Here is a 22,032-nt window from a genome sequence, read left to right as displayed (position 1 = left end):
CACAATGCCAACACTACTCTGACTGTTGTAAGCCGAACCACAGGAGAAAATATCTCATTGAAGTCAATTTCTTCTTTCTGAGCATACATTTTTACCACCAATCTAGCACGATACCGCTCCACTTGGTTATTGCCATCACGCTTGATCTTATAGACCCATCTGTTACCAATGTCTTTCCTTCCTCGTGGTAGTGTAACAAGATCCCAAGTTTTATTCATGTCTAATGCCTCAAATTCTTCTTGCATTGCTATCATCCACAAGGATACATCCGAGCTTTGAGTAGCCTCGTGGAAACTCGATGGCTCACCATCCTCTGATAATAGACAATATGCAATGTTGTTTTCAGTGACATAATCAGAAAGCCAACCTGGTGGTCTTCTGTCTCGAGTTGACTGCCTCACATTGGAAACTTCAGACTCAACATGTTCTTGTTCTTCGTGCTCTGGTACTGCTTCACAAGAAACTTGATCTTCGTCCGTCTTATTTTCCACCTGAAAAATAGTAGTTTCTGAATTCAGTATGCCTTTGTCTCCCTTTAATTTATCTTCCTCGAAGATAACATCCCTGCTGATGACAAGCTTGTGAATAGTAGGATCCCACAAGCGAAACCCCTTTACTCCATCAGCATAACCCAAGAAGATACATTTTCTGGATTTCGAATCCAGCTTCGATCTTTCTTGTACATTGTACAGAACGTACACCGGACTTCCAAATGTATGAAAATGAGAATTATTCGTCGGCTTCCCAGTCCACATCTCCATCGGAGTCTTCAGATAAATCGCCACTGAAGGAGAACGATTGATAATATAACAAGCGGTTTTGACTGCCTCTGCCCAAAATGACTTATCTAGACCCGCAGTCCTCAACATAGCTCTTGTTCTGTCCAACAAGGTCTGTTCATCCGCTCTGCCACTCCATTCTGTTGAGGTGTGTAAGCCGTCGTAAATTGTCTTTTGATGCCCTCATGTTGACAAAATGCATCAAATTCGTCGCTGGTATATTCTCCTCCATTGTCATTCCTCAGACACTTGATTTTCTTTTCAAAATCAAGTTCAACCCGCTCTTTGAAATCTTTGAAGATCTGGAAAGCATCTGATTTCTTCTTGATTGGATACACCCAACATCTCCTAGAGAAATCATCAATGAACGAGACAAAGTATCTCGCTCCTCTTAGGTATACAACCGGTGCTTGACAAACATCCGAATGAATCAGCTCCAATATGCTTTTGCTCCTGACAGTAGAAGTGCCAAACTTTAATCTGTGTTGTTTACTGGTAACACAATGCTCACAAAAGGGTAGTGACACTTTTGTAAGTCCCGACAACAACTTCCATTCTGAGAGAATTTTCTGTTAGAGTAGGTGCACGTCGAGCCAAGTGTTGGCCGAGTGTTCACAATGAAACTCTATGTATAAACAGTCTTTATTTTAATAATATTTGAAATTATTATTTTGGCACTTCTTTATCTGTTTACCCATGCATGTTGCATAGATAAATTCCTTGAATATACAAATAGTAGAAAGAATATGAGATGCTCATATGATGAGTATCATGAAACTCATATTTGCAATACTGTATTCTAAACAGTTCTTAGTCGATTCAGCCGCCGCTAAGANGTCATCAGGTGGCAAGGTTGGGTGTTTTGGCGAAACATATAGGAGTCGATGCATTGTAGTCGGGGATTCACCGCTTACCTTCGGGTATGGATATCCTATGTGATCTCATGTATATGTAGTTTGAAATATCTGATCAGAGTATGGTGGTAATTATGAAAGGGGTTTCATAGATTGCACCATCGATGCAACTACGACATGACACATAATATCGATTCATTGACGACTCTCGATATACCAATGGTTGTCGAATCGGTTGGGATATATGAGATGAAGGGACCGTACTGTACGCTAACCATAATAGAATGGTTCTTGCAGGCACTATCATTTGATACCTAGGGAATCATGTAAGCGATGCTGCTAGGCGTTTAACATGATTGGTTGGGTACTATCAGACTTGAGTTCTGACGTTCTTGTTATCAAGGAGTTGATAAGTAAGAATGGAGCAATTGAGGTATGCTCAAATAAGGACATGTTTAGTCCGAATCACATGGAGATGTGAACCCACGGCTAGTTGTATCAATGAACCATTGGGGGCCACACAAGTACTAGCTTTCTAGATCCCGTTGAGAAGTAAAATAGTTCAATGTGTTGAACGGATTATAAAGGAGTTTATAGGAGTAAGAAAAAATAGAAGTATGACTTCTATGAGAGAATGTAACTTTTAATTTGAGGAAGTGTTCCTAAATTAAAAGTTGGCCAAACAAGTAATGTATTTGAAAGTTGTGATTTTCATAAACATTATTATGGAGTAAATTAAATTAATTCAAAGTGTTGAATTAATTAAACACTAGTGGACCTAGTAGAGTCCAAATAATTAAATTAATTCAAGTGTTGGATTAATTAAATTACATTGGGCCTTGTAGAGCCCAATTAGAAATAATTATTAAACTAGTGGGCTTGAGTAAAATCAAGTAAATGTTAAATGGTCTCAAATGTGTTTGAGACATTTAAATAAAGTCCATGTGCTTTATAATTGATACAAGCCCTAATAGGTTTTGCATGCTTGGGAGGTGAAGAGTTGGGGAATACTTTTTCATTAAAAAATTGCATGGAATGCAAAAAGTGGTCTCTAATTTTTCAAACACCAAGACAACTCATCCCCCCTCCCCCCCATTAGACACACCTTGGCCGAAATTTTAAAAAATATTCTCTCAAAATTTTTCTCTCATCTTATTCTTCAATAGTTGGAGAAACAATTCTCTTCTCAAAGAAAAATGCCCTACATTTTCTAGTGCAAGTGTAAGGTGGATCTTTTAAGTTTGGTGGTGGGCTTGATTTTGAAGAAAGGAAACTTGTAGATTTGTCTTGCCTTGAAGAGCTTAGTTGTATATCAACTAAGTTGGAGCCATCATCAATCTCACGAGATTAATAGGTAAAATTTTCTAAACACCCTATGAATGTCATAGTTGTGTTTTTGTATTTGCTACACATCTTAGTAGAGGTGTTCGAATTTTTTGTCCTTAAAATATGATTTTCGAAAATTTTAACTTCAGTTGCGCATTTGAACACCCGTAACCGATCCACTTTCATTTTCAACCCCCGTTCTGAGAGAATTTTCAACCCCCGTTCTGACATATGCCCGAGCGTTCTATGCCATAACACTGTTAATTCTTCTCCTGAACCAATTGATGCAACAGCTAGTTCTGCCTCTTTATGTATTTCTTCCAAAAGTACATACAGATTTGCAGCAACATTTTCTGCCTTCATAACCACAAGCGCGTTCACAATTTTCATGATCTCATTCTCGATACGAGTTTTGCACCCGATGTCATCCAATTGCCCCAAGGACAAAAGATTTTTCGTCAGTCCTTTCACATGTCGTATCCCTGTATGGTGCGAATAGTGCAATCTAACATTTTAATTTTGATAGTACCGACCCCAGCGATTTCTAAGACATGATCATTTCTCATGAATACAGATCTTCATGAGACTGGTTTATAATGATCAAACCATTCTCTCCGAGACGTCATGTGCCACGTCGCTCCTGAATCCATAATCCATGTGTCACAAAATTTGTGTCTGCCTTCTGCAACTATTGCTGCTTCGCTGAATAATATTTCACCACCTCCTGAAGTACCTGCCACATTTCCTTGAGAACTCTTCTCGATACTCGTACACTCTTTCTTAAAGTGCCCTTTACCACCACATTTAAAGCAGTAAATATTTTTCTTCTTACTTCTCGACTTTGATCTACCTCGTCTTTGGCTCCCACTGGAGTCACGGTCCATGACTCTTCCTCTTATCATCGGTAAAGCCTCTGCCTGCTTCGATGTTACCAACCTATCTTCCATATCATTGCGCCGGCTTTCTTCTCCGAGAACCGCAGTTAAGACATCATCGAATCTTAGAAAGCCCATAAGAATATTGTTGGTAATGTTGATGATAAGTTGATCATATGAATCTGGTAGACTTTGAAGTAGAAGTTCTGCACGTTCATTTTCCCCTATTTTATGCCCAATGGAAGTGAGTTGGGCAAATAGAGTATTTAGTGTGTTTATATGGTCGGTCATCGATGAGGATTCCGCCATCCGAAGAGTATAAAGCATTCTCTTTAGGAAAATCATGTTGTGTAGCGACTTGACCTCGTACATCTTTGTCAAAGTATCCCAGATAACTTTTGCTATTTTTATCTCAGAGATACTTGACAGTATTTCGTCTGCTATTGCCAAGTGTAAATTGGCAACATCATTATCATTCATCTCGTTCCACTTTCTATCATCCGTAATCTCCACCGGTCTATCTCCAATAGCCGCCAAGCAATTCTCCTTTCTTAAAACTGCTTGTATCTTTTTTTTCCACAGCATAAAATTGCTTCCGTTGAACTTTGCTATCTCGTACCTGCTCGCCATTATGTCTACAACAATTTTAGTAGATTGAACAAAATAATCCCGCCTTAAATAAAAAATCTGAAAAAATCTTTTCTGATGTGGAAGATCAGTCTAGGCTGCAAGCACAGTGTATACTCAGAATTTTAAGAAATTTTAAACCAAGGCTCTGATACCACTTGTTGGTCCCACTTGCGGTAATTTGAGATAATAAAACCCGTAAATAAAGAATAAACTGGGCACCGAGATTTACATGGAAAACCCCTAAAAATTATTAGGGTAAAAACCACGGGCAAGATGAAAAGAATTTTCAATATAATATTTTGTGGTGTACAACTCACTCACTGTGTTTCCAAAGAGAACACACACTCTCTAAATACAGGAGAACAAACACCTCACAAATATTATAGAATATTATAAGACGAGAGAAAACTCAAAGAAGGGATGATTTCAGAATGAAGGGGGGAGCTCTATTTATAGAGCCCCTGTCAGTGTAAAGACGCGTATAAAATGCGTCTTCTGAAATTTCCACGAAATTTCATTTTGAAATTTCATTTTGTTCAACAGATGCAGCCCACGTTTTATTTTTATTTCTTTGACTGGTCCCCCCTCCCACTTTTGCCGACACATGACGCACTCCAGTTGCCCAAGAATGGGTTAAGATCGTTAAATTGATTGGGTTGGGCCGACCTCCTGACTAAGTTTATGGACCTAAGATTCTTGGGCCAATCTGGCCTCATATAGGGATCATCTCGTAAGAATAATACCAACTTATAAAATATGTATGTTAATCGAACATGTGACATTATCTATTTTTTTAATATTAAGTATTATAATTTTACGGAAATCTATATATAATGGTAACACTATAAGTTAAATTTCTTAAATTTTACAACAAGTCAATCATGTTTTAATTGTTCTTTTAGTAACGACAATTATTGGTTCTATTTAACGCTTTGTCGTTTTCTTTTTGTTAGGATGGCGAATTATTACTAATTGCGATTTTGAGAATACGAAATCTCGAAATAAATATATTTTGTCATTCCCAACATTTTTATTTCTCGAGATTATAACAATTTGAAATTTTTTTCTATAAATTTTGTTGGAAATTCCGTTCATTTTTCATAGTAAAATCGAAATCCCAGTTCCTCTATTTCTTATTCGTCTTTTCTGTTTGTTGGCCCTAGTAAAACCTTGTATCTTTCTTAGACGCTTCAACTTTTCTTGTGCCGATCTCATTCTTCGGCGGATTAAAAGGTACCGAAGTTACAAATCCCGTCGTAGCTTCATAAGGTTATAAAAATCTTTCATTTAATTATTTGCATTAACCTAGACATTAATGATCCTATGTAAGTTAGCTTGTTGAAACAAGTTAGCTTGTTGAAACAACAAGAAGTAGTGTATCAATAATAGGCAGGGATACAGTCGAGGATTCATTCTCTTGTGAGCTAGTCTCACAGATCTTTATTCATAAGATGAGTCAACCATATCTCATATTTACAATAAAAAATAATAATTTTGACATAAAAATTGTTAAATTTTTAATGGGTGACCAAATAGAAGATCTATCTCATAAAATTGATTTTTGTGACCGTCTCACAAGAGTTTTTATGAATAACATATAATTTTTTTGATTGAACTCTTTTAGATATATATTACACTGATATCTTAGTTTATGATACTATCACGTTATATTTAACTCCATTAAATCTTTAACTGATAACTCAAATCGCTAAAAAAAATGATTTGCATGTTTCAGATTATTACAAGGAGGATGGCAAAGAAAGCTACTCAACAGTTCGATCTTAACTTAAATGGAGAGGAAATCATCGATTTGGTTGACGACAATCAACCAAGGAGAAATTATCGACACACTCAGCATCAGATTCAAGAGTTGGAAGCGTAAGATCGATGATTTTTCAATGGAATAATTTCATGAAATTGGTATAGTAGTGCTAAATAATATATATAACTTGATCGAGTTGGTCGTCAAATTTGTGGTTGGAGTCGTATAATCCTCTCTCTGTCACCCTATGTTATAATAAAAAAATATATAAATTGAATTGAATTTTTTTTAGTTTTTTCAAAGACGACCCAAACCCGGACGACAGACAACGAAGAGCACTGGGCCTTGAATTAGGGTTGGAGCCGCAACAAGTGAAGCACTGGTTCCAAAACAAGCGCATACAACTGAAGGTAAAAAAAAAAAAAAAAAAAAAAAAAAAAAAAAAAAAAGAAGAAAATTTTGTTAGCGTATCTTTAATCTTGGATTATTTTTATCATTCAAATGGTAATTCCATGATTTCGATTTGTACAAGACGCAACATGGCCACCAAGAAAACATGAAGCTCCATGCAGAAAACGCCAGACTCACAGCCGAAAACACGAGCCACAAGGAGAATCTCAAGAATGTTGCATGTGTTAGCTGTGGCAACCCTCTTGTTGTACGACGAGAGATGTCCGATACGGAACATCGATTGAATGCAGAAAACGTGCAATTGAGAGCAGAGGTGATTCGAATAGATCATACAAAACCAATTATGTATTTTCAACATTGTGAAAAATAATGGTTTCTTCTGTTCATATATATTACACCTCAAATCTATCTTACTTGTTTGTTTCATGTATTTAGATTGATCGTTTGTCGGCGATAGCGGCGCGATACCTTGGCAGCCCCGTTACAGATTCCAACAATACTCCCCATGCAAAAGCTCCGTGATTGTCAGTTGTTGTTGAATGAGTTATTTTGATCACTGGAACTTGTAATTTGTAAATTTCGATCAAATCTGTCTTTCTTTTGTTGTACTTGAAAAGTCCATTTACATGTTTTTTTTTAAACAAGTATTCTGATTTGACATAAAATTTTGAGATTCCTAAAATCTATATTTCCCAAAAACGCACCAAGATTGCACAACTTTGAATGAACACAAATAGACCTAATGTGATTACAAGTGAGGCTAAAATAGATTATCCCGTTTTGTCGCTATTTTCATCTTTTATAATCCTTATAACTCAAGTTAACTATAACATAACAAAAAATAGTAATAAAAGTGTTTGATAAAATTTTTAATTTTTGTCTATTTTGGTCCAACTACTGATGTGATATCAAAAATTGTTGACCTGTCAGATGTCTCATTGACAATTAGACTAAAATAATCGAAAACTAAAAGTTAGTGTACGAAAACCAAATTTTCGAAAAATTAATGGAGCAAAACCAAAATTTGACATGTTAATGGACCAAAAAAAAAAAACCAATTTTCCAAAAATTAATATACTTATTTTAAAATTAAGCATAAATGTTCATTTTTGTGATAAATGACAAAATAAACATTGTAATTAAATATCATCAGAAAACTAGTCGATTCCTATCTGTATATATTATTTAGACCATTAACAAAAGTTGATGCATTAATTTGTCATTTAACAAAAAATTGAATTTTATTCCATTTTTAACAAATACGTTTTCACTTTAATTCAGATTATAAAAAAAATAAAATAAGAATTAAAATATATGCATTTAAGTATATTTTGGATAAGTATTTGGTTGAGTTAGATATATAATAAAGTAATTTCACGTCGAGAAGTTTGAAAAATTTTATGTGGATTATTTGTTATTGTAGATTGATTTATGAAATATTCGGCATATTATCTTATTCGTTAGGCCGTGAAGATCAAAGTTGAGATGGTTGTGGTTCAAAGTTTGTTTAAGTATATTACAGTTCGATAACATACGACGATAATGTGTAAATTATGTTTCAAACATATTTATGTTTGTTATAGTTTTTAATATGCCTTGTTGATTTGATGCTCTTTCAGTAACATTTTTCCGTGCCAGTGGGGCAAGAAATTAAATTTAGTTGACTCCCATGGAAAAACTGCATTAAAAAATATTTAGGGTGCCATTTGCAGCTAACTTGTTAGATCAATAAGGAAGGACTCCGATGATCCCGATCGCTTCTAAAGATTTCATATATTAATTTAGCTTCTTGCTCAACCACATGTTACCGAAGCCCTCATGAAATTTGAAAACGTTAATAAATCATCCAATACACCCATTGTTTTATGACTTGTTTCATTGGTGTTTTATGAAGGTCCAAAAGGGGGTGGAGGAACTTGTGACGTTCGGGACCGAAGAAGGCAGGGAGTGATCGTCGATGTCATGGGGTTTTACGGACAAATCACACTTAATACAACATAATCATTCATATGAGAGATTGAGTTGGTTAAATAAAAATCGTACCAAACATTGGATTAGGTGGGTTAAAAAATCATGATCCCCACTTAATCACTCCAACCAAACACACCTTAAGAGTATTATTTTTTATTGTGAATATCGGTAGGGTTGACCCGTCTCACAGATAAAGATTCGTGAGACCGTCTCACAAGAGACCTACTCATTACCAATGAGTGTTGTAAAAATTGTATTTCGTATTTCAATTTCGACTTTGAAACACAACTTTTTCCCCCTAATTATTATGTTCAACAATTACATTACTCCTAGTTGTTTGTCATTTCAATTATGTGTGAGTTATATTTGGTATTTCACGTGGAAATATTAAAACCAATTTTTGTAGCACCCTAATGTTTTATTAAATAAATAAATAAATAGGAAAATATAACAAACTTTTTTTATTTGAAAGTGGTCGAGATTCGAATGGAGAAACAAGGGAATACACAAATTTTGAATCAACGCATAATTGTTCTCGCCCAAATGTATAAAACATATCATTTTAAAGCTAAGTTTTGCTAATTGAAAGTTTTGTATCATTATCATATAAATATTTTTTGAACGAGCCTCTCGCGCATAGTTTATTCAATATAATTTAAAATTTATCTAACTAATATGATTTTCAGATTATTACGTTAATCTAAAAATTTATCCAATACAAAAGATATATAAAAAAAATTTAATGTGTCAATTAATGATACTAAACAAGTAATATACTTGATCCTTTGGAACAAAAAAAATTACAATTCAATAAAAAATTTAGAAAAAATCAAAAGTTCAGTCCACAGAGAATGACTATCCTGCAACTTGGCAATTGTCCTTTTATATAATACTAGTTTTGATAACCTCAATTTTTGAGGTATTTTCCCAAGTTTGTTATTCAACATATGGTTTTTTTTTATTATAAATGAAAGAGAAATTTTTATGATTTTTTTAGTATTTTAGAGTATTAATGGTTATGTGATAATTGAACAATTGATGAGAATATTTAAAGTAAATATTATTAAAAGATGTTTGAAGATTTCTTTACTTCATATTCAAGAGCTTAGGCAATATATTTATTAGCATTGCTACTTTATTTTTTGAAGATATGAAAATATAGAATTGTATTGAATTTGTAGAACTACTTATAACAACAGTGTAACAAGATGCTAATTAAAAAACTAAAAGATATGAATAGAATTAGCTTAACTTTCATGGTAAGGAGAAAGCAAATTTTAGTATGCTATATGTAAAATAGATTTACAGAGAGGGAAATGTATTACAAGACAAAAAAATTCATAGAAATAAGATATGAAAAACAACTTTTATATATGTATAGTAGATATAGTACAAACTAAAGTTCTTAATAAGCAGATACAAACAATTTATAACTAAGCATTTTATACAGCACAAGGAAAACATTTGCTTATTTATTTAGTGGACAATCGTTTGATGTTGATGCATGCATATCTTTGATATCTAATTCTTTCTCAATATCAGTTGCATATTCTAGCAAAAGAGAAAGTTTTTCTTCCATTGTAAGCACTCGTCGGAAGATGACCGTCCATACTGGGTTGGAGTAAAATCTTTTCATCATAACGTCAACTTCTTTTTGAAATAGATAGTTGTAGTAACATTGCCCACAATCGATACAAGTACAGTATGGGTTGTTTTCCATTAGATTTGATTATGAACAGAAGATATAGCTAATAAAGAGAGTGAAAATATGGTAAAATAATTAACTAACTTTGAAGTAATAAATAAGGTAAGTAGATATTTATATATGGCAAAAGAGGTGGTTTTTTTAGATGAGTCATAAACAACTATTGACACGTGTTGGATTAAAAGCTACTATTTTTAATAAAAAAGAAAGGCTAGTCATTACATGGTTTATTTTTGACACTTGTAACGTTGAAGCAAGCTTAGTCATCATTTTTCTATGTTGTGTGTCAAAAAAATGAACACTTTTACAAACAAAAAAATAATTTTCAAATTGGAAGGAATTCAAATTTTTTTGTTGAGCAAGAGTCTGCACTGTATATCGTAACGCATAACTAAACATATAAAATAACATTTGGTTGATAAAAAAAAGTGAAATAAGATATAGCTAAGTTGTTTAAGATTTGAAAATTTTAAAATTTTGAGTAGGAAAAATCGAAGTTTATTGAAAGAAATAAATATAGTACATGAAGTTATACCTGAAAAAAGATAGTAGGGAAATTGATTTCAACATTTAAATGAATAACTTTAAAGTATATTTCAATTAATTTATGTGGGTAGTTTTAAATATATGGTTCATGATGATGTTCATTATTGTTCTAATTTTATATGGTCGCCTATTATTTAGTAGAGTTTTAACATATTCGTACACCCATAAGAAAAATTGAGGTAGCAAAGGTTGTGTTGAAGATAACTTGTCATTTAAGAAAAATTGGATGGCAAAAAAGCACCAGTACACATCAGATAAGTACATCAATAAATTAAAATTGCTCAATGCAATTCAGAGTGCTTAGCCTTCAAGTGGAATTGCATTGAAGATAACTTGCCATTTAAGAGAATTGGATGGCAAAAAAGCAACAGTACACACCGAATAAGTACGACAAGAAATTAAAATTTCTAAATGCAATTCAGAGTGCTCAGCCTTCAAGTGGAAATGAATGAATCAGTGGGGGCTAAAAAATTGATGTAAAAATTGATGTAAAGCCAGATATATAAGGAACCTTTTGTCCCGAGGTTTCTCCATCATTTATGTGTGTGAGAATCTTTCACAAAGGAACTTTCTGCAGAATAATTTTTTATCTAAATAAACTTTTATTAAATGAGTATTTTTCTTAAAATTTTTATTGAGTAGTGAGTTTTTTTTTGCTAAAACTAAACGATTAAGATATAATCAAGTTACCTGAAATGAAATTTCTTTTCAATTGTGCATTGCAGCAGCTGAATATATAAAACAATAGTATATTAACTCAGCAAGTATAACATGAATGCAAATCATAGTGATAACATGTGCATAGTATTGGTCTGCTGATTATTTTGTCTATATGTTTGCATTCATCCTAAGGTTTATGAGTTAGTGTACTATTGGCTTGTTACAAAGAGAACATTACATGAAGCATATTATATCTGGCCGTGAGCTCATTGGAGGCGAAACATTGTCTTGAAAATTCATTCATAGTTTGAAATATAAAGAATTCAGAAAATACAACAATTTAACTTTTTTGAGGAAACTACAAATTTCTGGCAGAAATCTATAGATATACTGAGAGGCTTAAAAGCAACAACATAGAACACTAATTGCAATGGGCATAAGAATCCGAATTAATTGAAGCATGCAAATCACCTAATATTCGAGAACATCAACCGTTAGCCGGAAGAGAGTGTTTTTTAGTAAAGGGTTGTACCTCATAAACAATGGATGGCTTTGAAGCTGCAGAAAGGCTAGAGCTCTTGTTTCCCAATTTACTGTTGCGACTTTTCCTTTGTTGCTTGAACTGCGTAGCAAGAAGGGTATGGTATTTATCGACTCCGAGTTAAATGGATGAATACCGTGGAAATAACTGTAGTTTCCAATATAAATAAGACACAACGTTATGTAATAACATATATGGGATGGTTAGCAGTAGAAGCACATCACATATACATAAGAGTTTCTAGTGGGAATCTATATGTATATACATTTCAAAAATTTTTCGTGTCCTGTTTACGGCAAAACATGTGTAAGAAACTTGCTACATAGTAGTTTTAAAACTGAGTACATTATAAGTATCTCAATCTTCTTTAGCATATTTCAGATCTCTCTGTGCTATATCTTCTTTGGAATTGAGTTTTCTTTTAACACTTGTACTGGGATGATGTTCAATCTGATCTGTTGGAAGAGGTGCTTCTTGTACTGTTGAGGAGCTTTCTTGAAAATCAAGTGTGGTAACATCTGGCAGCAACTCTTTGTGCACATGTAAAGATGAGCTCTTTTCTTCAGAAGAGTGCGATGTTGATGATAGTTCTATTGGTTGAAGGCATGCTATAACTGTGTTCCTGACGAAACTTCTACCCCTTGCTTCATTTCTGGATGTTCTAATTTGGAAGAGAAATTGCAAATCTTTGATTTTTTCATTGATTTCGTAAGATTTAAGCTGTCTTCCCTGTTGTATATAAGTTAAATTAAATATAAAAGGTATAGAGAGTTTTGTGTTGAAGAAAAATGTGTCTTAATCAATTTTACCTCGTGTTCAGCTGTAATGATATCTTCCGCTGACATGCCTAACAAGATTGTTGCTTCCTTGTGTTCCACGTAGGCATTTAGACTCCCAGTCCCATCGAATAATTCTGCCTGAAAACGTAATCTATATGGAAACAATTGGTGACAATGTAAGGTTTTTACAATTTGGAGTAAAAGTATTAGATATTATTATGTTAATATCTTAGGTATTTAAAGTATATAGATAACTAACAGTGGTTTTGGACTTGGAAAATCATGATTGCAGTAGAAACACGTGAATTCGTATGTATATGCTGCTCCACAAGGTCTAGAACAGCTTGGGCATGCTAAAAAATATAGACCGCGCTCTAGATCAGTAATCTTTAGTCTAGCCCTAACCCAGAAAGATTTAACCTGTGAGTAAAAATCTAGTGATATTAGAGTGTACTCATGAAATTTATAGAAATGCAAAGTAGTGTTTGAATGAGTAAGATATTACCATTTCAGTCAAGCTTAGAATTTGACTGATTTTGCGAATCTGATATTCAAATGGTTGGTATATGCTCTGATTTTCTTTCTCATATAGCCTCTGGGAAATAACAGCCTCTACATATTCTTTGTTAGATTTCATCCTATGAAATTTTTGGTGTGTAAGTTACTTTTTTTGTATTTATAGAAAGCTAGCATACTTAAAGATAAACAGAAACAAATTATGTGTTAAGCAAAAAAAAAAAAAAAACACTCCAAAGTTTGATTTGGTTTACTTGTAATGTCAGTAGTAGAAGTTTTGAAAAGCAGACAATGAGAATGAATGAAAATATCTTTGAATAATGAGAAGAATATAAGGTTCAATAATATGAAAAGTTAACATGGTTATGCTCACAAATTGCCTGACTATGTACTTTGAAGTCTGAAAGAACAATATGTAAAATAAGACTATGGTTAAGAATATGATTGAAATCAATTCTAGATTTCAGTTTATGATGGCACCACTTAAAGGGGTCTAATGTGTTAGCTATACACGAAATGCAAAAAAGACTAATAAAAGTGGTTAAAATTAGGCCTAGGTAAAAGTACTTTATGTTGTTTTGTTGTAGGTAATGAGTTAAAACAAAAGCTACAGGTTAGATGACAGTAAAATATGCAAACATTTATTTTTGTTTCAGCTCTAGAAGAACAATATGTAAAATGAGAGTGTGATTATGAATATGGTGGATATCAATTGTAGATTTCAGTTTGTGCTGGACACTTTTTAAAGAGTTTGTGCTGGACACTTTTTAAAGAGGTGTAAGGTTTTAGTTATACAACAAATTAAATAATGGCTAACAAAAGTGGCTAAAATTAGGTAATGTAACAATATCTTATCTTAGTTGGTTGTAGATAATGAGTTGTGAGCAAAAATAAGCAAGGGGAAAAAGATTTTTTCTGAAAGAGCAAGGAGTAATTGTAAAACTCTATACAAAATAACAAATAGCGAAGTTTTCATTTATCATATTTTTTAATGTTATAAACTTTACCATGCGCATTATGCTGAGACCATGAATAATGTTAGAAAATACAATATAAGGAAAAAAAAAACAAATGCAGCAAAAATATCTAACTGAAATTGTCAAAGGTTTCACATATCAACAATAAAAAAAATAGAGTACGTGGATTAAAAGGAATGTTTGGAAATAAATTGTTGTATTATACTTCGAAGATGAATAACCGATTTTTTAAAGCAAAAGTATAAAGATTTGAGTTTATGTTTGAGATCTAGTGAAGTCTAAGTTGGTGGTGGTACAAGAGTTGTAGTAATGGAAAACATAATGAGTTATAGTTTGGCACAAATAACTACACTGTTGTCTGTTTTCGGTGTAAATAATAAGTTGAATAAAAGCGATAGGTACAAAAAAAAAGATGTGCAAAATGTAAGCATTTGAATAACGAAATATGAGAAGAGTAATAGTAACCTATATTAGGAAAGAGCAACAATGGTAAACTTATGTATTAAATATAGTAGTTTGTTTGTAAAAGAATGAGTAGTTGTGAAGCTTGAAAAAAAATACTAATGATGAAGTTGTAAATTACCATAATTTCAACTGCTCTGTCTGTGGTAATGGAGGATCAAATAAAATAGTGCTATTGGGAAATGTTCCAATGGACAGCCCTACAATAATACATTTCCTGTGAGAATGTATTTTTAAAATGATTCTTAGCATCATCTGGATACGACAAAATAAATTTATTAGATCGAATGTGAACAATTAGCAACAACATATACTAAGTTATGAATCATTTAACATAGTCATTTGCATTTTTTGATAGGTTAATAAAAAAGAAATTTTACCATAGAAGGTGTTGACAGAAAGCCGCATGCCTAAAATTATGGGCATATTGTGAGCATTTTCAGCTAAATAGGTTGCCTCGCTTTGAAGAAATTCCTCCCACAATGTAAGGATTAAGGGTGTACGCCTGTGCACATAATAAAACTCTAAATGTGAATTCAATAGATTTGGAGAAAGTTTTGAATTGTACAAGTTTACATTATGTGTTTTGAGCAAAAGTGGCTTACTCTTCATTGACAACTACAAAATCCTGTAAGTTTCTTTTAGTTTTTTCGATGTAGCGTGCTGGGAAGACATGTATGACGCTGCATAACAAATCTGGTAAAAAAAATTAATCAAGTCAGAAATAAAAGTAATGTTATGACTATACAAAGGAGAAAGACCTGAGGAAGATCATAACTTATTTGTTTGTTTGCAACATCTGCTAATTCATGACATTGTGCAAATGGTGTCAAATGATAGGCAGGGGCAACAGGTAACTGATCTTCCTCAGCGGTAAGCTTGATGTAGGCACTTCTATTAAGGATCATTTGATATTTGGAAGCTGCCAGAATTGGGGTGTTGCCACTTATTTCTTTAATTTTTGCATTGCCCACATAGTATGTTTTGTACGACGTAAGCAATTTGTCAAATTGGTCGACATCATTTTCGTAAATGATGCACTGCATGCTTGTATTCTGCTGACATAAATTATTGAAGTAAAAGATATGCAACAACAATTAGTTTTTGGGAAAAAATATAAATGAATGAACCTCTTTGTCAGTAAAAACAAGTTTTTGTTGTCTTCCCCATTTTGTAAAGCGGATTGGTGTTTTCTCTGACACAAAAACTTTGACGAACCAGTTGTGAAGATCAGGTTTTAGATGTTCAAGCGTTGTGCACTTATCTTCCATTGATCTAAATGGGAACAAAAATGGAGAAGGATCAGTACGAGCAATTTAGAAAATTGTAGCAGCTAATTTTAGGTGAAGAAATTGACTACTGTAAACAATGATAATTGTAGTTTATGTGGTAGGAATTTCCAAACAGTGATAATTACCGGTGATTTCATTAGAGTTTGAGGATGTGAAAGCTGAAACTAAAAGTATTGCTTTGGTTTAGGAGTATAATACTAACATGAAATTAAATGTAGCAGCAGTAGATATGAAGGTTTTTAAAAATAGCGATGCACAATTCAAACAAGAGGTTAGTGCATTTAAAACATCCAAAAAAGTATAAGAAGCGGGCATGTAGTACGTATAAAGAATGTAGGTTAAGAGCTTGCCTATGTTAGCGTATATTTGCAGCCTCAAGCACCTCACGATACACGATGTTTTTAGTGTAATTTGTACTTCGAACAAATGGGATTGATGGTCTAATCAGCACGGTCAATTGATCGATGGTTTTGGCTCTTGATAGCGCAACATAAAGTTGTCCATGTGAGAAAACGGGCTCTTTTAAATACACACCAACATAATCTAAAGTTTGCCCTTGTGCTTTATTAATGGTCATTGCATAACATAGTCGTATTGGAAATTGCTTTCTTTTAAATGGAATAGATGAGAAGTTATCGATTGGAGCCTCTAGTGTTATACGGGGAATAAATACAGGCTTTCCTGCATGGGTGCCAACTGAAATCTCAGCGTAAATAACGTTGTTGTTAAAACCTTTGCAAAGAAGACGCGTACCATTACAAAGCCCTTCTGTTGGATTAATGTTTCTCAGCAATATGATGGGTGAATTTACTTTCAAAGTTAATTTATGAGGAGGGAGTCCTTGAGGAGTCAAATAATGAAACAACTCTTCTTGGTCTGGGACAATACAACTACTTGCATTTTCATCACAACTAAAATATGTGGTTTCCTCGCCGGGGAATCTATTAATGAGGGCATCATTTATCTCATGCACAAAATCATTTCTTGTAGTTAGTATGGCTCGTTTAACAAACAAAGAGAAATCCAAATTACAATCAGTAATATTAGGGAAAACCATGTCGATCAACATATTTAGAGAAGTAGTATCATCTACAAATGGAATGTTTATTCTAGATGGTATTTGAATTTCATCTTTTTCATTAGTATCCTCAACTCCATCACCAACGTTCAATAAGTAAGACGAGAAGTTAGGATCAAGCAGAGCTCGCATATTCTGTTTTAGCTTTAATTTTTCAAATTGGTTCCATAAAGGTGACATGACGATTGAAGCATCAATTATATCATCTTTTGTACCTTTAAGAGTAATAGGTAGTGTTTGACGAAAGTCTCCACCAAATACAATGATTTTACCACCAAATAATGCATTTGAACTCATTATGTCTTGCAACATGTCATTGAATTTTTCAATAATGCTGCGTTTAGCCATTGTTGTCTCATCCCAAATAATTAATTTTGCTGTTTGGATTAAATGAGCTAATGCGGTTTGTTTACTAATGTTACAAAGGTTCGGATCATTTTCATCCAAAGGAATTTTAAATCTTGAATGTGAAGTGCGACCACCTGGCAACAAAGATGCTGCCACTCCTGAAGTAGCTGTAGCAAGTGCTATGTGACCAGCTGAGCGAATTGTGGCAAGAAGTGCTTTATATAAAAAAGTTTTTCCTGTACCTCCAGGACCATCAACAAAAAAAACATTTGGCAAATTGTTGTTCACGTGATATAAAATTCTATTGTAAGCATATTTTTGTTCTGCGTTTAATTGTTCAACAGCAGCAAGGTCTTCAGTAGGTGTAATTATGTCTTGCTCACTTTGCAATTCTTTTGTTAAGTTGTCATGAAAGCTTATAAGAATATCATCACTTGCAGGGAAGAAGTTTTCCAATTTTTTCCCCATCGAGTAGAGATAGTTAGCTAGAATGTTTATAACTTTGTGTCTAATTGCGTTAGTGGTAAGAGTTTTGTTTTGCACAAAATCTTCTGAAAGGAAATTTTCGTATTTCAGCCACAATTGTTTCGGATTGGTTGGATTACAATGAACAAGGACTGTAGCAAATAGTTGACGCAAAGCATGAGGTAGTAAGTAAGTAGCAGCCTCTTGGATACACATATCAGCAGTGTTGTCTCCCTCCATTAAACCTAACATTTGCGCAGCTTCTCTAAATGTAGAAAAAGTTTCTCCATTGATTGTCCTTAAGTCTCTAAAAGAGGTAGGTTTTGGCACATGCATTAACAAAAACTTTAAATAAAACTTTTCACCATCTGATGGACGACAACTATAAATCCGCCCTATAACCTCTTGTTTTTTACGTGGTTCCCATTCTTTTGAATCACTATGCCACGTAAAGTATTCGGGAAATTCAATATATAAGCATTTCATTTTTCTTGCATATTCATTGTGTTCATTCATGAAGAAAAATTGTGTTAGCATAGTTTTTTTGAGGGTTAAGTTGTTGGCAATGCTGGTAAGGGATTGATTGGCAGGGAAAGTAACTACTTGTTCATTCTCTAAATGAATTGGTAAACATATTACAGATGGATGTACATTGTTTAGATCAAATTTGAAAATACGCCAAATTGCTTCAGGTGGTGAAATCCATCTTGCACACTGGAAATTTTTAATTTCATCAACTACGGGATTGCTATCGTTTGCAACTAATGTATATAAAATCTTATCATGACCCTTGTAAATGTACTTGTATATATATTTTATAGCCTGAATAGTTGAACATATTTCAACGTTAATGTGACAATTAAATTTGGCTAAGAGATATGGATTAAAAGGCACAACCCAACGGTTATCAAGTTGTGCCCCCCTAATAGTAATAGAATGATTGTTATTTCGACGACGATATATAGGGTATGAATTTGTTCCATATTTAGTGTTCTCGGAGAATTCTTTAGGGTAATTAAATTTACATGTGCTATTTTTCATACAAGGGCATGTTGGATTCAATGAGCCACAAGGTCCGTGCATCATATGCTTAGCTACCAGGGAAAAAAGGTATGGCTGAGTTTGCTGATCAGGTAATTCAGCACAAACGATTCTATCAAATGCTTCGGGATGAAATAATTTTGAAGCCTTATTCAAAATAAGAAGAAAATGTGCATGCGGTAAACCCCGTTTTTGGAATTCTATTACATAAGCATAAGCAAGGACATGACCAAAAATATCTTTGTTGAACAATTCTTTTTTTAGCACTTGTAATTTTGCACGAAATATTCGAGAGGTTAAATCAGGTCTATTTTGTATTTCATCAAAAGGTGAACACAACGCTTTTATTTCTGGCCAATTTGGATTGGAAGTTATTGTTAAAAAAATATCAGGTTTTCCATAGCGTTGAACTAAAGTTATAGCATCCATATATCTTTTACGCATATCTCTAGGTCCTCCAATAAAAGACGTAGGTAAGATTATGCGTTTTCCAACATCAAGGCCCGTTTGGCAACCTTGTGTAATACCATCTAGTAACCCACGATATACCTCATTTCGTAAACGGTTTTGTATGTCTGTAGTCCTGAAAAAATCTAACCTTGATGTTTCAATTTTGATGTACATATCAACTATATATTGTTGAAGAAGCCTTCCAATATGTAATAGAAAAGATTTATCATTTTCTCTTATTTGTAACTTATAACAGTAATACTCACGACATGATACCGTTGACCTTTGCATATTGCGCTTGCTCAAATCTACATGAATAAAAAAAACAACTTTATAACATAAGTAAATGTACACATTGGAGTACTAAAGTTTAATTTTATGAGTAAAAAAATTGCAACCTAGAGTCACCTTTATTTTCAGTCTGTATGACATTTTCAGCATTTGTGAAACTTTGGATGTCGTAAATGGTCTGGCTTCTGCATGGCGGTTTAGGGCGCATTTTTTTTTGCATTTGATTCAATCGTTCAATTTTGCGATGCCAACCAGATTCTCCATTTGGAAATATGAGAGGATATTGCATAGGATCATAACAAGCAAAATAGTGTTTGATTATCTGAGGGCGATTATCTTTTGGATAAACTTGAATATGCTGGCCTGTACATTGTTCATGTTCGTTAGATTCTAGCCATATTCCAGCAACTTGAGACACTGTAGGCTTATTAAGAGTTCGTTGGTCAATAATAGGGTCAGCTTGCAAGGAAATTTTATACTCGCTCAGATTTTTAATGCTATTAAGGCTCCGGAAGAAACTTGCATATGGATTCAATGCTAAAATATGAATCAATTTTTGTATAAGATTTTCTTTAAACTTTGAGCTTACACACATTCGATTCGATATTTCATGTTCAGTGTCAAAAAAGTACAACTGCAAGTTTTTGGGATTTTCGTTATTTGATGGTATTAATTGATCCATGAAGTGATAAAGTTGACCTTGTACACGGAATGTGTAAATGCCATCATTACGTCTAGCTAAAGATTTGTCGCAATGGACTCCAAGTGATGTAAACGCAAACATATTATTGTAACTACGAACACAATTATTGAATTCTCTAGCATCTTCAGCACTACCACAATATAATTGTACTAAATCGGAAGGCATTTCTGTAAGTAAAAGATTTATTTCTCCCGAGGCGCAACAAAATGCTGGTGGTTCTAAGTAAATACGCTTTGCATCACAAAATTCACAGTTAGGCACATCAGGTAGCAGGTCTGGGGAGTTGACTATAGATTGCAACAAGTCTGCCTCAACACAATTTGTATCACCGTCGGTAGATATTTGTATTTGGTTTTTTGTATTTCGCCGGCTATTTTTTGCCATTCTACGATCTTCCAAGCAAGCATATTTTCGTTTAGTCGTGTTTTTTTCCATATTGGCATCTAAGAATTTTGTTTGTGCGAGTGTGATATTATTGCGAAATCGACGCACTAAAAATGTGAAAATGTTATAGTGTAAATAGGACAAACGTTTATGTAGTGTAAAAAAACGAAGTAAAGCGCAATATGGCACACAGGCAAGGTGAGTAATTTCTAAAATGTTGCAAGCCAAACAGGAAACTGACGCAGCACAAACATGTATAAATAAACCCTATGCAATAAAAGATTTTAACCAAGAACCAAACCTATATCCTGGTCGGGTTGAAGAACCTAGCATTTTTTCTGTACGCAACTCTTCAATGAGGGCGAGCTGCACCTTTAATTGGCTGCAATAGTTTCCACGCAATTCTACAGGGGAAGTTATATAAAAAAATTATAAATTACAACACTTTCACTCATACTCAGATTTTCAACCTAAGAACTGGTATAATTCAAATCAATTCACACATTCATTATTTCAGGTATTTTTAAGCACGTTAACACACAAATTCACGAATAACGGAAGACAAAGACCGTACAACCATGGGGAATTTGTCATTAGGCGACTAATTCCACAGAGCGTGCCAAGCCAATGCGTTGACAAAAGCAAATAAGCAAACAAAATCCAAAGAAACAGAGAAGAACAACAATGATAAGACTAACTGAGGCAAAATGAAGCTCCAAGAAGAACACANCTCTATATTTATCCCTACTACATCATTAAATAATCATTATATTAAATAATTTAGTTTGTAAAATACAGCCTTTTTTATGAAATATTTTCTATGTTTAATAAAATTAGTATAATGTAAAAATATGGTTTTTTACAATATATATAAAATGTTATGTTTCAAAAAAATATATAATGTAAAAACCATACTATCTATATAATGCAAATGTATCACGTGCTTCTATAGTAATTTATTTCTAATTGTTTAATTTCAGAATTAAGACATACCCATTCGACAACATCATTTATGGTGGCCAAATTAAGCCAAGTCAACCTTTCAAGGTGAGCTACAGACCTCCTACATATGGTTAGAATGCCTAGTACATCACAAATATTGGCTTCTTAAGAAGTAGTTGTTTTGCTCTAATCTTCTCCCCCACACACACCACTGCCATAATGGTGTTCCAGCTTTTTTTTTTTT

At 33.5% G+C, this 22,032-nt stretch overlaps 2 protein-coding genes across 2 annotated transcripts; both read right to left on the bottom strand.

The window, feature by feature from the left end:
* Positions 1-12,281: 12,281 nt before the first annotated feature.
* Positions 12,282-21,571, bottom strand: LOC140979941 (replication protein A 70 kDa DNA-binding subunit D-like). Its single transcript, XM_073445604.1, has 11 exons — positions 21,545-21,571; positions 21,148-21,250; positions 15,925-16,069; positions 15,573-15,852; positions 15,400-15,490; positions 15,175-15,299; positions 14,916-14,994; positions 13,345-13,477; positions 13,099-13,259; positions 12,870-12,990; positions 12,282-12,789 (listed from the first exon to the last, which is right to left on the bottom strand). The coding sequence occupies exons 2-11, from the start codon at positions 21,177-21,179 to the stop codon at positions 12,418-12,420; spliced, it is 1,539 nt and encodes a 512-aa protein (XP_073301705.1). The 5' UTR covers positions 21,180-21,250; positions 21,545-21,571; the 3' UTR covers positions 12,282-12,417.
* On the bottom strand, positions 16,442-21,150 carry LOC140979940 (uncharacterized). The gene is made up of 2 exons (XM_073445602.1): positions 19,877-21,150; positions 16,442-19,776 (listed from the first exon to the last, which is right to left on the bottom strand). Exons 1-2 carry the CDS (start codon positions 20,895-20,897, stop codon positions 16,442-16,444), a joined length of 4,356 nt encoding a protein of 1,451 aa, XP_073301703.1. The 5' UTR covers positions 20,898-21,150.
* Positions 21,572-22,032: the final 461 nt, after the last annotated feature.

This window comes from Primulina huaijiensis, chromosome 6, assembly GCF_012295235.1.
Source record: "Primulina huaijiensis isolate GDHJ02 chromosome 6, ASM1229523v2, whole genome shotgun sequence".
Classification (NCBI taxonomy): Eukaryota; Viridiplantae; Streptophyta; class Magnoliopsida; order Lamiales; family Gesneriaceae; genus Primulina; species Primulina huaijiensis.
The sequence above is the reverse complement of the archived record's forward strand: the minus strand, read 5'-3'. Positions and strand labels throughout refer to the sequence as shown.